Here is a 16,542-nt window from a genome sequence, read left to right on the forward strand (position 1 = left end):
CTTCACCGTGCAGCGCTTCATTTTTACTCGGATTGCGATGGATTTTTTCGAGATGACAACGGAACTCTCCACCGTGAAAAAATTGCACCGCAATAGTTCGAGGAGCCTACTTCTCCAGATCTGAATCCAATTAAGAATATGTTGGATACGTTGGAAAGGGCCGAACATTGAATAAAGGTTTCTAAATTTTTTTTAGCCAATGAACGTAGTTATCCGTTCACTGGCCAACAGTGAACATAAAATTTCATATAATTCAAATAGAACGATGGAAAAAATGTAGCTGAATGGGAGAAAAATGGCAAGAGGAAGTCGACAGCCATCGAGAAATTTGGTTTGTTGGAATATCCGAGGCATAAGTGTATTGAAACTGAAGTTCAGTTCATGTGTCCAACTCTTAGTCAGAAAAAGAATTGGGAACTAGATAAGTTAAAATATAATGGTCCAAGAAGAGTATGAAGAATTCTTAAGTCAGGAGGATGGTAGGGACAATGCAGATAGAAAACTCAATGGAAAATAAATGTAAATGGTTCAGCAGAGCTGTCAATAAAAATTAATTGTTATGAAAGAAGTGATATAATTATTTATTTCAAATAAATGTCCAAGTTCTCATGGACTTTTCCAAGTCCATGTAGCGTAAGAAACAAATCTGGATATTGTAAGGGGTTAGTAGCTTTCTGGTTACGTCCCGGTAAATATAGTTAAAAGTTGGTTGCTAACATAACCATCAGATGACGCTGCAATTATTCAAAAACTGTTGGCAACGATGTTTTTTCAACAGTTGCCTACCATGAGAAAGGCTGAAGAAGGAAGAAGTTGCGGAACATATTGTTCTTCCATACTATAATTTTTAGTGTTTCTCACCAACCATTGAAGTAAAAAAAAAAACGTTCAATTGTTCTTCCACTTTCATTGTCCATCGTGTGGGAGAGCAAGATCCTGGGAGAGACGTGGGCGCTGGATTATTTGTTGATGAGGTAACGTTAACAAATTATTATTTACTGTTAATTTAATTCTCTCCGCATTTGAAATACATTGTTAAGCTGACAGACTATGATATTTGTGCAATTTTTACTACTAATTTATTATTATTATTTTCAGATTGCCATTGAATAATTTTTGATGGAATGAGTAAAGAATCACAGTCCACTTCGGAAGCGTTCAGGAGGTATGGCCAACCAAGCTGTGTGTAATGCGGTCAGCAATGCAAGTATGGAGGTGATTGGTGTATCTAGACGCCTGATATGCCTTCCCATAGTGTCCCACAAGTCGTCTATGGGATTTATATTGGGAGAATTCGGAGGCCAATCAATATGCTCAAACATATTCCTCAAACTAATCCTGCACGACAAGTGCCCGATGGCTCGGCGCATTGTCATCTTGGAAGACACCATCGCCATTCAAGAAAAAGTGTAACATAGTGGGGTGTACACAGTCAGCAAGCAGTTGATGATAGCGGAGACCAGTGATACGTTGTTCCATATGCACCAGGGGTCCAAGTTCCTGCCAGTGAAACATGCCCCACACCATACAACCACCTCCACCTGCCTGCACTTTTGATACCATGCATGATGGATGAAGAGCCCATGTTGTTGAAGCCAAATCCATACACGACCATCTACGGTTTGGAGTAAATAACGCGACTCATCCGACCAGCACACCTTCTTCCAGTCTTCTAACGTTCAACTTGCATTCTCTTGCACCAGGCGAGTCTTTTACGCCGATGGACCTTGGTTAGGAGTGGATGCCGTAGGGGTCGTCTGCTGGTACAGCCCATACGTGCGCGCGTGCGACGCATAGTCATGCTAGATATTGTTCCGGGTAGGCCCATGTTGTATTGGGTAGTGAACTCTTCAACAGTGCTGCGCCTGTTCTCCTATACGAGTCGTCGGACCCGGCGCGCTCACCGCTGACATCAACCTTTCGCTGACCTTTGCAGTTTTGCCGTCTGGTCGTTGTTTGACCATTTTGACACCAGTCCTGGTACACTTTAACTACGACGGCTCTCGAACACCCCACCAGTTCAGCCATTTGGGAAATCGAGGGACCAGCTCGTCGAGCTTCCACAATCTGAAAACACAAATTTTGTTCTGTATCAGCTAAAAGAAGGAAAAAAACTTAGAATCATATTTTGACTTTGTGGAGCTGGACTGGTCTGAATTGATACGCCAGGTACCAACGAGATGGTTGTCCATAACACCAACTCTCAAAACGATTACTTCAAAACTGGCCTGCTGTTAAGAGCTATTTCCAAAGTGTTGATGATTGCCACAAATTTTTCTCCAAATTATTTCTAAGTGAGGATATAGATGCAGAAATAAAATTGCAAGTGGTTTTTAACTTTTTTTGTCAATGTTGGCGAATTGCTAGATGCTACTACTAAAATTCTTGAGAAAAGTGACAAGTATTATGGATTCATACAAATTAATGGACTTTGTGTGTCTGTGTTCCTCCACTGCTCACGAAATGTACGCAGTTCTGCCCAATACACTTACGAAGGATAGTTGGAAAAGTTCGTGGCCTGAGTATGAAAGGGTCGTGGTACATGGTTAAAAATTTGTGAACTTCATACATAACAATTATAATAGTAACCCAACAAGTTTCATAAGGTTTGCATAACGTCTTTTTAAATTACAGGACCTGAAGTCAACATTGTGTGAATGAGGAAAGATGGACAAAATCATTCTCCGTGCAGTCACCCAGTATTTGAGAAAAAAGGGACTAATGCCAAAAGTAATTCATGTGGATATGGTTACAACTCTGGGAGAGGATGTCCCTTCCTGTTCTAGGGTTAACAAGTATGCAGCCGAATTTAAGCGAGGGCGGGAGACCTGAAAGATGACTCACGTTGTCCAAGACTTACAACGTCCATCGCTCAAGAATGTATTGACCGGGTGCATGATCTGGTGATGAGTAATCAACGTGTGACAATTCGGCACATTGCCAGCGTCTTGGGCAAGTCATCTGAACGTGTATAATACCATGTAATAACAGGAGTTCTCACTATGAAAAAAAGTGTCAGCCCAAACCACGTTGTTGACAGCAGAGCAAAAACACAGATTTGTCAAGTTCTTTGGTTTGTTGTTGTTGGGTCAGGGCCGGATTTACATATACGCTAAACAAGAGAAAAATTAGGGTCTTACATTTCAAGGGTCCTCCCCCATCTTAAAAAAATCTTTTTTTAATATTGTCAGAGGTGAACCGTAAGGAAGACGGGATCTCATGCATGTTATATCTTAGGGCCGTGGTGTCACACAGATATAAGGAATGCAGAACTTGAATTTGGGGAGTACAACGTCTACAGAAAGGATAGACAGGATAGGAAGGGGGGGAGGGGTTATGCTATTAGTTAAGAAACACATAAAATCCAAGGCAGTGAAGCCAGTCGACATCGCTGGACAGTGCAGTGTCGAGTCAGTTTGGTGTGACATAAGCATTGGGAGATCAAAATTGAGAGTAGGAGTGTGCTATAGGCCTAATGACTCCGATGAGTATAATAAGAAACTGTACAAGGAAATAGAGGGGACCAGTAAATCAGAGTGCCTTATAATGGGGGATTTTAATTTCCCAGATATTGACTGGAATTTGGGGGCTGGTCACTCGCACACTAGCAAGGCTTTTGTGGATTTATTGGATGATTGTTTTCTACATCAGCATGTTCGGGAGGCAACCAGAGGGAGGAATACTCTTGATTTGATTATCAGCAGTGATTCTTCATGCATTAAGAATCTGCAGATAAATGAACCACTAGGTGGCAGTGATCACAGTGTGCTGAAGTGGGATTTACTCAAAGAGGTAACTACCATTAGGGGTAAAGGGAAGGGTTATTGCTTCCGTAAAGGCGACTACGATGGACTGAGACAGGATTTAAATTCTATACAGTGGGACCAACTGATGATGTTACCAACAGCAAATTCAAAATGGGAAGCATTCAAAGAACTTATCTTGGAAGCTACTAGGCTTTACATACCAACTAAGAAATATTGTTCAAAGTTTAGGCCTAAATGGATGTCAGATGAACTAATGAGGCATATGGCAGAGAAGAAAAATGCATGGGATACTTACAAATTAACACATGACACAGAAGCCTATGATAGATACAAGTTGATCTGTAACCAAGTCACAAAGGAGATTAGGCAGGCGAAGGCAGATTACGAGAAATCTTTGGCAAGGGACGCAAAGAAAAACAGCAAAGAGTTCTTTACTTATGTAAACTCTAGAAGGAAGGGGATGAATCAGATTGGTCCACTTGATATTGATGGGTCAACTGTTGATGATCCTGCTCAGGTAGCTAACAAACTAAATGAATATTTTGCATCGACATTCACACATGAGGAGTTATTTAGCGAGGGGAAAGCCAGAGGTGTATTCAACTCTAGCAGTAAGCTAGAGAATCTTGTAATAACTGAGAGTAAAGTGGAGGAGAAATTGTTGAAGATAAACACAAGAAAGGCACCTGGGATGGATGGAATCTATCCAGTTATATTAAAGGAGGCAGCAAAGGAAGTAAGCAAACCCTTAGCCATAATTATGAGAGCTTCCTTGGACTCAGGGGAGGTACCCATAGACTGGAAATGTGCAAATGTGACCCCAATTCACAAAGGAGGATCAAAGGCTGACGCAAGTAATTATAGACCTGTGAGCTTAACTTCTGTTCCAGGAAAACTAATGGAGGCACTGGTTAAAGAAGCACTGCAGGATCATTTAGACAAGACTTCAGTTATAGCTCAGACACAGCATGGTTTTGTTAAGGGGAAGTCTTGCCTGACCAATTTGATTGGATACTATGATGCAGTCACAAAAGAACTGGATGCAGGGAATAACTCTGATATTATATAGTTGGATCTTTGAAAGGCTTTTGATACTGTTGCACATGGAAGACTGCTACACAAATTGCAGCAGTGTGACATTGGAGGCAAATTGCTGCTATGGATAAAGGGGTGGTTGAGGGGGAGAAGACAGAGAGTGGTAATCAATGGACACTGCTCATCGTGGACTAATGTTATTAGTGGAGTCCCTCAGGGTTCAGTATTGGGTCCATTATTGTTTTCTGTATTTATAAATGATATTGATGATGGTATATCAAGCTTAATATCCAAGTTTGCAGACGATACAAAGGTTGGCAGGGTTGGTAAGGACGCTACTGACGCTATACTGCTGCAACAGGATCTGGAAAGGTTGAGCAGATGGTCTGAGAGGTGGCAAATGAAGTTTAACATTGACAAATGTAAAGTACTACACATGGGAAACAGCAACCCCAGAGCAACGTATCAACTCTGTGGTACTACACTGACAGTGGTAGAGAATGAAAAGGACCTGGGGGTAATTGTGCAGGCGAATATGAAGTGCTCTGAGCAGTGCAGACGGGCTGCAAGGGTAGCTCATGGTGTCTTGTCAATGATATACAGGAACTTTTTTAGCAGGGATAAGGAGGTGATTATTCCCTTGTATAAGGCAATGGTCAGGCCACACCTTGAGTACTGTATATAGGTCTGGAGGCCTCATTTCAAGAAGGATGTAGAGCTGCTGGAATGAGTACAGAGAAGGGCAACAAGATTAGTGAATTGAACAAAGGGGTGCTCTTACGAAGAAAGGCTTAAGTTTTGCAAATTGCAGTGTCTGGAGACTAGGCACCAGTGAGGTGATCTGATAGAGGTGTATAAAGCCTTGAATGGTTTGAGCATGTCAATGCTGATGGGATTCTTCCTCTTACTGAAAATAATCGCCTGAGAGGGCATAAATTCAAATTGAGGAAAGACAGATGTAGGAAAAATGTGCAAAAATTTGCCCTTAGCCAGCGGGTAGTTGGTTCGTGGAACAGACTTCCATCTCTTGTTGTGGATGTTGATAGCCTAAATAAGTTTAAGGCTCAGCTGGACAGGTATTTCGAACGAACGGAGTGATGAAGTGGAAGTGTTTTTCTTTTTTTTTTTTTTTTTCTGGCTGATGCTGCATAATCTTGTTTTGTTGCATCATATGCCTCTACTAATGCTAAGTTGCTCCTGATAAAGGTTACCTATATGAGGAAAGTGGATGGTTATCACCTCTCTGCTGCCACTTTTCTGGCCAATTTTGAAGTCTGTTCAAGTCATCCTGAAAGAGCGCTGGTGGCACTGCTCATTAACGATTCTGTGAATCTTTAGGTTAACTGCAAATTTTGACATCACGCCTTCGTCGATGTCATTTATGAAAATAAGAAACAACACTGGTTCAATACCCGATCCTTGGAGAACCCTACTCCTGACCTTTCACCAATCTAACGAATATCCATTAATCACAACCCTCTGCCTTCTGCCCTGCAGCCACCTAGTAATCCATCTTAGAATATTTCCAGTAATCAAAACCAGTTCCAGCTTATACAGTAACCTCTCATGAGGGATTGACTCAAATGCTTTGATAAAATTCAAATAAACTATGTCGCAATTGTTCCCTTCATCCAGCTCATGGATAATTGTATCAAAATAGCCTACTAAGTTAATTAAACATGATTTCTCCCTTAACAAAACACCTTGTGTCTTTCAGAATGCCTCATTTGTCGATGAGATTCAGATCTGGAATATTAGGAGTCCAGGATAGCCATCGGAAACTCGGGAATGTTCCTCAAACCATTCAGATACAATTATTGCAAGCTGGATAGTGACATGAATCCATGGCCATGATCACAGTCCATGTGATCATAACGCGTGACCACTGACATCTGCATGCTGTAAGTTTAACTTTACACCAGTTGCAAAAGATTTCTATTCTTTGGGGTAGTGAGTGTACAACTAGATCAAAATGCGACTCATTGCATTAAAGGTAAATAATAATAATAATACAGAATTGTTGACGTACAGAAAGTATAAACTTAACAAAAATATCCCAGAATCCATAGCGTATCTGTGATCTTGATGTAAGTGCATTATATCTATTGATGTATCTGTGAACAGATATTTTTGGTAAACAGCTTACCACAGTTCAATAGATCGGTCACGTATTACTGGCTGCGTCTTTGTTCGTAAAAGAAAGACTTCTTTCACGCTTTGGTCTAAAAATAGCACATTGGATCTATGCGTTCGTTATCTATCTAGACACTGAAAAGCTTTGGATGTGGACGAGATTGCTAGCAGGATTTTGTGATTAAATACAAAGGCTGATGGTTTCCTCCAATATTGCTGTTTCTTAATCGAAGAAAAGAATCTTAAACCAAAACGTCTGCGATTTCGGTCTTCGACTTTCAGTTATATTTAAAGTATAATAAATAAATGGGGAAATTTTTAAATTGTCTGGACATTACTAGGACACTATCTTCAGAAAAGTATTGGGACTCCGGTTTGCCCAATAACATCTAGCCAACGGCAACCCTGTGGTAGGAAATAGATACCTTGTAACAAATGGGATATCGTAGCCAAGGACCGAACCGGGTTCCACTCTTGTTATTGAAAAACAAAAAAGAACAGTTAGAGTGGATCCAGATTGTTGTGGCGGTTTCCAGATAGGTGATAATACACTGCCCTACCATTAATATCCCGACACCCCTTCATGGATGGGGAAATAGGTCCTATGCATGCAACACGTCATAGAACCTGCTATAAATATGCACACTGGGGTTCGACCAGACAATTGCAAAAGTGGGCATGCAAGATGACACGTTCAACAGAATTGATCACCTCAACAAATGCTAGACACCGATTAACATGGTGTAAGGGTGCGAATCCTGGACTAGAGCAGTGGAAAACAGTCCCATGGACAGACGAGTCGAGGTTTGCACTCTACCAGTCTGATGGCCGTTCCTGGGTGTGGTGATACCAGGGGAATAGTTCCTTCCTGATTGTATCCTCGATCAATGAAGTTTTGTGGAGGCAGTGTCATGGTATGGGACTTCTTTCGTGGTTTGGTTAGGGTCCATTAGTCGTTATCGACAAAACCATGAATGTTGTGCAATATCAGGACAGCCTGGACAATTATGGACTTCCAACATTATGGCAATACTTCACTTCGGGGAAGGCCCATACCTGTATCAGCAAAAAAAAAATCGCGCCATGCCATACTGCTCGGGTCATAACAGAGTGGTTTGAGGGCATGGGTGTGGAAAAGTTGGATTGGCCAGCCCAGAGTGCTGATCTGAACCCTATCGAGCATCTTTGGGATGTATTAGATTGTCGGGTACTTGCACGTCGAGATGGCTCAAAGAACAAGGCCGAACTGGTGGCTGCGTTAAAGACCGAGTGGAGGAACATATCACCTGACATTTATAAAAAGCTGGTTGAGAGTATGCCGCAAAGATTGAATACTCTCAACTTCGAAGATCGAAGTTGAGAGTATTGCCGCGAAGGTCGTAATAAAAGCAAAAGGTTTCAGCACAAAATATTAAATGACACAATAAAATCTCTTTTTGTTGTCTAAAGGCAGGTGTCCGGATATTAATGGTAGGGCAGTGTAGGTTAATCAAGCCATATGAAATTTGGTAGAAAGTCCAGAAAAAATACTTTGAATGTCATGATGTCTTCGATCAGAGCTGATGTTCCAAATTTGTCGTAAATTTTTCTCTGGGTGAGGAACCGGTTGAACTGGTTGACCATGGAATCGGTGAATCTAAAACGTCCTAAAAACTAATTAGGATCGGAATCGGTCCTATAACCTTCCGAATTACTAAAAGACGTTCTGTATTTCACAAACATTTGAAAAATACTTCGATTTATGTCCAAAGGGCCTACAGTCACATTCTTGTTGACTGTGGACACTATCACAATATCCGAAGAGCTGCTATGCAATCGCTAACCATCCAACATCAGGGGGACAATGGCACTGACTTACATAATAGATGATGCAAGCCTAGATGAAATTTTCAAATATCTAAAACGAATCCAGTTATATAACTAGTTCTAATGTAAGATAGCGTTGAAAGTTAAGCAAAAGACCAACGAACTCTTGACCTTTCCCTTCATTAGCAACCCTTCAAAGTACGTGATCAGTGTTAGTTATCCTCCAGGCACCTCAGATCACAACTTCGTAATGGTCTCTTCTCCAGTGGAGCCTATCTCTCTCAAGGGCATTCTCAGCCACGTGTCGTTAATTACAGTAACGAGGGAAGCATGGTTTTTTTCCCCTGGAAAATCGGGTTTTTCGTCCAGCAAACGGAAAATCGACCATAGATGCAATTTACAGACATATTATATACGCCTCGTAGTTGCTGATGCGCCTAAAACTCAATAACAACCAACATCCTGTAGATTCTATTGCATCCTCATCTAAAATAATGGTAACTTACTGTTCCTCTAACTCTTGCACCTTTGACATGATAAATCTCTTACTTCACATTCCATTCAATGCCTTCATTGGGTTTAAGACAGATAGAAGAATCCTACACAATCTTGACAAGTATTCTCCAAGTACTGATGGAATTTCCTCTACTTGTTCTCTAGGATTAACTCTGCCAAGCTCCCTCCTCCGAACTCCCTATCCGTATGCGCAATAATTTTATTTGTCCTCAATTCCAAAACCACAAAAGTGGTAACGTCTATCAATAATGATACATCCTCCTCTGCATCCACCGATGGCTTCCAGTCCTGCTTAAATGAGCTTGTTCCTGTCCAGCCAGTATCACAACTCAGATTAAGAATCTCTCCCAATAAATATATCCGGTGCCCGCCTCTGGTCCACTAGCTATCAAACAGATATATTGTGTGCAGTGTCATCTTGTGCATCTACACAGACCAATAAATCTCCACTAGTCAACCAATTAGATGCGATGCAACCATTACATCCTCAGTGCAATACCCCTAGGAGCCAAATACTCAACCATATATAGCCAATAAGACAAAATACAGGATTTTGTGCTTGAAGTACCATTAAGAAGTCAGCTTTATTCGCGAGACTCAACTCTCTACTCTAACCATCATTAATATCAACCTCCCAGGATCCACGTCACCAATCCCACACCCAGAACTCTCTGATGTATGCAAAAAACGTTCATAAGAAAACCCCAGAACCACCTACTATCACGCCATCTGAACCCGAAGTTCAACTGAATGATGACAGCATAAATCAAAAGATTCTGTAAGGGAGGTCCTAAACTCTTTGGTCTATAATTCACCACCGGAATCCCAGGTTGGTTGGTTGTTGTAGGGTTTTGTAATGTGTCTGGAAATTGCTTGTTTGTGGTCGATTTTCTGTTTGCTGGATGGAAAACCCTAGTTTCCGCGAGCAAACCATACTCTCCTTGTCTGAGACCGATTAACTCAGCCACATTATGAGAAAGATCCATAAAAATTCCTCCTCTTCTTTGCAAGATTCTAACTCAGGCCTTTTCCACCCAATGTGGGAATAACGATAATTCTACCAACTGTGCTACCCACGAGGGACGATCATTCCTTCTGGATGCTGCAATTCCAATACCATAGAGTGTACATACACTATCCTAGCAAAAGTATGGAACATCCTTTTAGTCAAATGGTTTCTGTCTGTTGAAAACACTAAACAAGTTATGAACAATTTTAGGAAAAAAAATAAAAGTTAAAATAGAAAATATCGTTACGTCTGTATATATAAACATAATTAATTATATTAATAAATATTAATATCAGACGTAATTAAGTTATTAAACATAATTACGTCTGCGTAGATAAACAGACGTAATTTCGTGAATTATAAGATAATTTACATTTTGCGAGTAGTGTATTCAGTTTTCTGAAATGCTAAGAAATTAAATCCACTAAAGAAATAAAATCCATGATGGATTTGTGATTTTTAAATTTTTTTTTAGATTTTTTTTTCTTACAAACTTAATTAAATCACTCCTATTAAATTAGCAAAAGACTCGCATTATTCAGCGATTACAGAAAACCAAAAGATGTACTTCGTTAGCAAAAGATTTCTTGAAATTCACAATTCGTTATTGAACGGTATCCATGACAACCACCACACATCTTTTGGCCCTTGCGCATTTTCGTCTGCATATTTTATGCTACTCATTGGAAACATAAGGAGTCTTTTAAATGCTCATTGGGGAATAAATAGGAAAAAAAATATATTTTAATTTTTTTAAAGAATTTTTATAATAAAAATTTAATATAAAAAAAAATAATAATAAATAAATAAACTTACCTGAACGAGAGATCGTTGCCATGGTGAGCAAAAAATGGAGCCGAATAAGTTGTAATCCACGTTCTACCCGCACTACAATCGAAATATGGAGACGTCCACAAACCATCCTCGGCTCCCACCAACAGATCAGCACTTCCGTTGACGATAGCTCCAATGACGGCCGTATAATCGGAACCGAACTTGCGCACAAAAATATCGGTGTAGTTCTTCGACGCCTGTATCCAAAACCAATCGTTGCCTGTCCATCTTTCGGAGTCAAAGGTCCTGCCGAGGTCTTTGGTGCCAACGAGACCATCTTGACGAAAGGCATAAGGAATAAAGAGTCCGCTGGACTCTGCGTTTTCGGAAAGGTGAAAATCCTCCTTCTGGAACACGATGCCGCTGCTGAGGACCACGGAGTCGCTCTCCACGTTCGCCTTCACCAGAGAATAATAAAAATGGTCGCCCAACATCACGTCGCTTTCGTTGAAGCTCTTGAGAAACAAGTTGTTCAAGATGTTCGCCGTTTTGAGGGCAGCGCGAGCCTGGGCGTCGAACGAAGAGTACGCGTTGCTGGACATGCCGTATTTGAACTCCGCCAAGGAGGTCTTCTCACAGGTCGGTCCCTCGCGATAAGTCACAGTGAGTTCGATGGCTTGGAGTACCGCCGCTACCACTTCTCCGTGTTCCACCAGGATTTTCAACACCTCGCTCGGAGAGGGGTGTTCGTAGTCGTGTTTCCACTGTAAAGTATCCGTGTCGTGGGTCGGTGTAACCTCGGGGCCGTCGGCCCTTACGAATCCGCAAAGCTGGACGCCGATTAGGAACACGACAATTGGTCCCTCCATTGAAATGTGTTCGAAGATGGTGCATGCGAGTTATCCGCACACAGAAATCCACTCCCGGAGAGAGAAGATCTCCCTAATCCATGCTCAACGGGTCAAGGGGACGGCCATCTTTACAGCGGTGTTTGGTGTCTGCATCTGCTGCGGTGGGCTGGCAGACACTGCATAGCCATTTTGGTGGTTTGTGAAAGGGGACCTTCCTCTTCCTCCTGGTCGAGGTTAGAGACGGGATGGGAGATCTTCAGCAGCGTTCGTTGCAACGGAGTACGGAAAACAGAGCTGTAAAAAATGAACGAGGAAAGGTTAGTGGCTCACGACGTCATCCTTCCCTCCTCATTAGGCTATTTTCTTAATTTTAATTTCTAAATTAAAATTAAGAAAATCGCTTTCTTAACTTTAAGTGCTATCTGTTCAAAGAGCAAATACAATTGATAAAGTACAATTAAATTCTCTTAAAATTTCTAAAAAATCTTAAAATTCTCTTCTCTCTTTATCTGTCTTTTTTCTTCTGATTTTCTCTCTCTCTCTCTCTCTCTCTCTCTCTCTCTCTACCAGCGTCTTCTTTAATTCACACTCTTTATCTTTCTTTCTTCCTTCTTTTACCTCCTCTTTTTCTATCTATGCTCTAATTCTCTCTCTTTCTTTTTTGTTTTCCTTTGTCTTCCTCTCTTTATTCTATCCTCTCTATCTGTGTCTCTTCCTTCTTTCCTCTTTCTTTTTTCTCCTCCTCTCTTTCTCTGTCTTTCCTCTAATTCTCTCTATCTGTCTTTTTCTTCTGTCTATCATTCTTCTATTTTCCTTTGCCTATCTCTCTTTTTTCTGTATTTTCCTGTTTCTCTTTTCTTTTTCTTCTCTTCTCCCTTACCGTTTTTTTTAAATTCACTCTCTTTCTTTCTTGCTTCTTTTTCCACTGTCTTTTTTCTTCTCTCTCTCTCTCTCTCTCTTACTTTCTCTCTCTCTCTCTCTCTCTCTCTCTCTCTTTCACACACACATCACTCTTTCCTTATCTCCATGATCTCTTCTCTCATTTCTCTCTCTCTCTCTCTCTCTCTCTCTCTGTCTCTCACACACACACACACACACATCACTCTTTCCTTATCTCTGTCATTTTTCTCTTCTCTCTCTCTCTCTCTCTGTTTTTCTTTCTTTTCTCTTTTCTTCTCTCTTTCTCTCCTTGGCTTTCTTTTCTCATTCTCTTTTCTCTTTCTTTTTCTTTATATTTTTCCTCTTTATTTTTCTTCTCCCCTCTCTCTCTCTCTCTCTCCTCCAAATAATCTTTCTTTCTCTCTCTCTATCGATCCTTTATTTTCCTTTATCTATCTCTCTCTCTCTCTCTCTCCCTCTCTTCTACGCTTGCTTTATCTCACTATTTTGTTATATTTTCCTTTGTCTATCACTATTTTCTTCTAATTTCCTATGTCTACCGTTGCATTTTCTTCTACTCTTTTTTTATCTCTCCTTCTTCTATTCTTTCTTTATCCCTCTTTCTTCTACTCTTTCTCTCTCTATTTATGTTTCTTCAATTTTCCTTTTTCTGTCTCTCTATTTTTCTTCTACTCTTTCTTAATCTCTCTGTCTCTTCTCTTTCTTCATCCCTATCTTTTCTTTTATTCTACTCTTTCTTTATCTCTGTTTCCTCTATTTTGTCTATCTCTTCTACTCTTTCTTCATCGCTCTATCTTTCCTCTTTCTTTATCTCTTTACTTTCCTTTTTTTTTCTCTTTCTCTTTCTTCTATTCTTTCTTTATCTCTATTTTTCTTATATTTTCTTTTATTTATCTGTCTTTCTTCTTTTGTTTCTTTATCTCTTTATCTTTCGTCTATTCTTTCTGTCTTCCATTTACTTTATCTGTCATTCCCTCTCTCTCTCCATTCCAGAGCTAAAATAATCAGTTGGTATTAAATCCATAATTATCTTCTATTTTCGTTTGTAAACCAATCTCACTTGTACAAGATGAAAGTACGATGAAAAATGAAATAAGTACATCTCAATCACATCTCTCTCTCTTTAACTTCTCTCTCTCTCAATTTATTAATCTTTAAAAATTTATTAGCGTTCTATCGTGCATTGCGACATACCCTCGATATCACCAAAGCGCACTCCAAAACGAAATGTATAACCGCTGATGGGTAATCAGGCATCCACCCATGCCCACCCGCACGCCCACCCACCCACACAATGCCTCGTCTTACGTCAATAACGAACCATACAAAAACCAAAAGACGAAAAAGAAACGCGTTTGAAATAAATTACAGCGTACGACGCGCTGGTTTTCGTTTGCCACAAATAGCAGACGATGCAATAAATCAAAAATCTCTTGTTTTCAGACGAAAACAAAAAGCACCAACAACGAATTAATATCACCAACCATTATTAGAAATTAATAATTCACCGGGAGATGTTCACAAACTTACTAAATAATGCGGATAGTTTCATTTCATCCGTTCAATATTCTATTTGGAAATTGGTGATGGAAACCAGCTTCGTGACCGGAGAGAAATATTTAAATCCTCCAAGAATAATCACCCTCCAATTTGTCACTCTCTCTTCATTGTATATAGGTGTCTATTTTATTTCTTTCTCTCTTTCTTGAATATTTATGTTGAGGAGTGAAATTATTTTTGTTTGGTGTGGCTTCCAGCCTCGATCTCTTTCTAAATGCACGCAACATTTAAGATAACTTGTGGCTTTTTCCAACGTTCCATTCACTTCTGTGTTTTGTTTTCATTTTGTGGCCAACTTAATCGGTCTGCTGGAGGAGTTGGTGAAAAATGGTCATTTTTATTTTAAAACTATCAAAATTTCGAAATGAAGAAGATTTGTAACCTTTAGTAACTTCGTCTATGGGTCCAGATGGAGATTATGGTAGTGGAAATATGTTCAATTGTCTTCAAAGATTATCTCTGGATCTTGGATGTATTTTATGTGGTTGGCTATATGAACTCTGGCTTTGCAATTGACAAAGTTGCTTCACCTTTTTACAAGGTAGCTCGGATGGACACAACCCATGATTGAATTTAATCCAAAAATCGATACCATCGTCTTCTGGGGCCACGAAGTTTAGAAATTTCTTTGCATTTTTCTATTCTAATTTACAATTTTTAAATGTAGACGAATCGAACTTCAGAAGCTTAGTGAAGAAGAATTGAACTTCAAAGCTTGATGAAGAATCTACCAGGATCTATCGTGGATTTAACACGATCTGTAGAGCCAAAATTGACGAACCCCCCTTTGAGGATTCGTAATTTAAAAAGAAGTAGAAAACTAAAGAGAATCTTCCAGTGATTTAAACTGGACCCGGTCGAATTCGATTTAACCTAGTAACTCGGGTCGAGATTCTTTTATACTTCGAGGCGTTGTAAGTGGTTAAAACTGTACTTACCTCGTAGCGATGTTCCGTGAACTTATGACCCTTCGGTGGCGTCGATAAATAAAAGGAAACACCTGATGAATTCCATCCCATCCCCGCAGTATCCAAATCACAACACTTAGGCTTAACTATTGGCGATTCGAATCTCATCAGTTTGCACTGCGTCCACAACCAACGCTACTACCTTCATGCGCGCGCTGCAGGTCCGCCATTCGCTCTCCGAGAAGCGTCAATGGATGCGATCAACCGCCCAGGTCCCTTCTGGCCATATCTTTGCTTCGATGAGTCATTGTCGGCGTCCGAGGTGGGAGTATCGCGTATCGGTCTCTGCTCGAGTTGGTACGCTATCAGACCGCATCTGGCTCGCGCAGTAATCTCTTTTTGGCCCTCAAATATGGGGGCTTTTCCGAAAGCGCTCTCTCCGAAACTCCCCTCAACTGATGCGTTGCGGTAACTTACAAGTAGGCGGATACCGTGCTGCCACCAGGTGAAAATATTCGGAACCATTTCTGGCAGAAGACATTTTCCTCTCTGGCATCGATACCTTTTTGGCCAAAGTTAAACAACATCTTTCTCCACCACGTGATCACTTTTTTAGTGGGGGGGGGCGATTCGAGATGGCCATTTTTAAGGTTTGTAATAAGAAGCGAGGGAAATTGTGAGAGACAGAGAGAGAGAGAAAGCATAATAGAGAGAGATAGAGAAAGAAACAATAATAGAATGATAGACAGAGAGACAGAAAAAGAGAGAGAACAACAAAAAGCGAAAAAGTGTAAGAGAGAGAGAGAGAGAGAAAGTGTAATACATAAAGAGAGAGCGAAATAAACGGGCAGAGAGACAGAGAAAGAGAAAAGAGAGAGAGAAAAAAAACAGAAAGGGAAAAAGAGTGAGTGAGAAAAAGAAAGGAAAAAGTGTGATGGATAGAAAGATAAAGTGCAATAAACAGAGAAAAACTAAGGTAGGGAGAGAAAGACAGAAAGAGTGTGTAACACATAGAGAGCGAAAGAGAGAGAGAACATAATATATAGACAATGAGAGAGAGAGAGAGAGAGAGAGAGAGAAAGTGTAATATATAGACAGAGGGGGAAAGAAACAGTAGCAGACAGAAAAATACAGAGGGGGGGAGAGACGCAAGGCAGAGAGAGAGAGACAGAAAATGGGAAAAAAAGCAGAACGAGAAAAGTGTAATGTGCAGGGAGAAAAAGTACGAAAGAGAGAGAGAAACAGAAAGAGAGAGAAAGAAAAAGGGTGAGTGACAAAAAGAA

At 40.4% G+C, this 16,542-nt stretch overlaps 1 protein-coding gene across 1 annotated transcript in view; it reads right to left on the reverse strand.

Annotated features, from left to right (window-relative positions):
* Positions 1 to 15,714, reverse strand: part of LOC150086516 (metabotropic glycine receptor-like) — an 84,603-nt gene extending 68,889 nt beyond the window's left edge. The window contains exons 1-2 of the mRNA XM_090372614.1: positions 15,290 to 15,714; positions 11,083 to 12,185 (exon numbers count right to left, since the gene is read on the reverse strand). Of these exons, the coding sequence (XP_090228740.1) occupies positions 11,083 to 11,909 (827 nt within the window). The 5' untranslated portion in view covers positions 11,910 to 12,185; positions 15,290 to 15,714. The remainder of the gene's footprint in view (positions 1 to 11,082; positions 12,186 to 15,289) is intronic.
* Positions 15,715 to 16,542: the final 828 nt, after the last annotated feature.

Source organism: Mastigoproctus giganteus, chromosome 4 (genome assembly GCF_048544385.1).
Source record: "Mastigoproctus giganteus isolate SK-2022 chromosome 4, ASM4854438v1, whole genome shotgun sequence".
NCBI lineage: Eukaryota > Metazoa > Arthropoda > Arachnida > Uropygi > Thelyphonidae > Mastigoproctus > Mastigoproctus giganteus.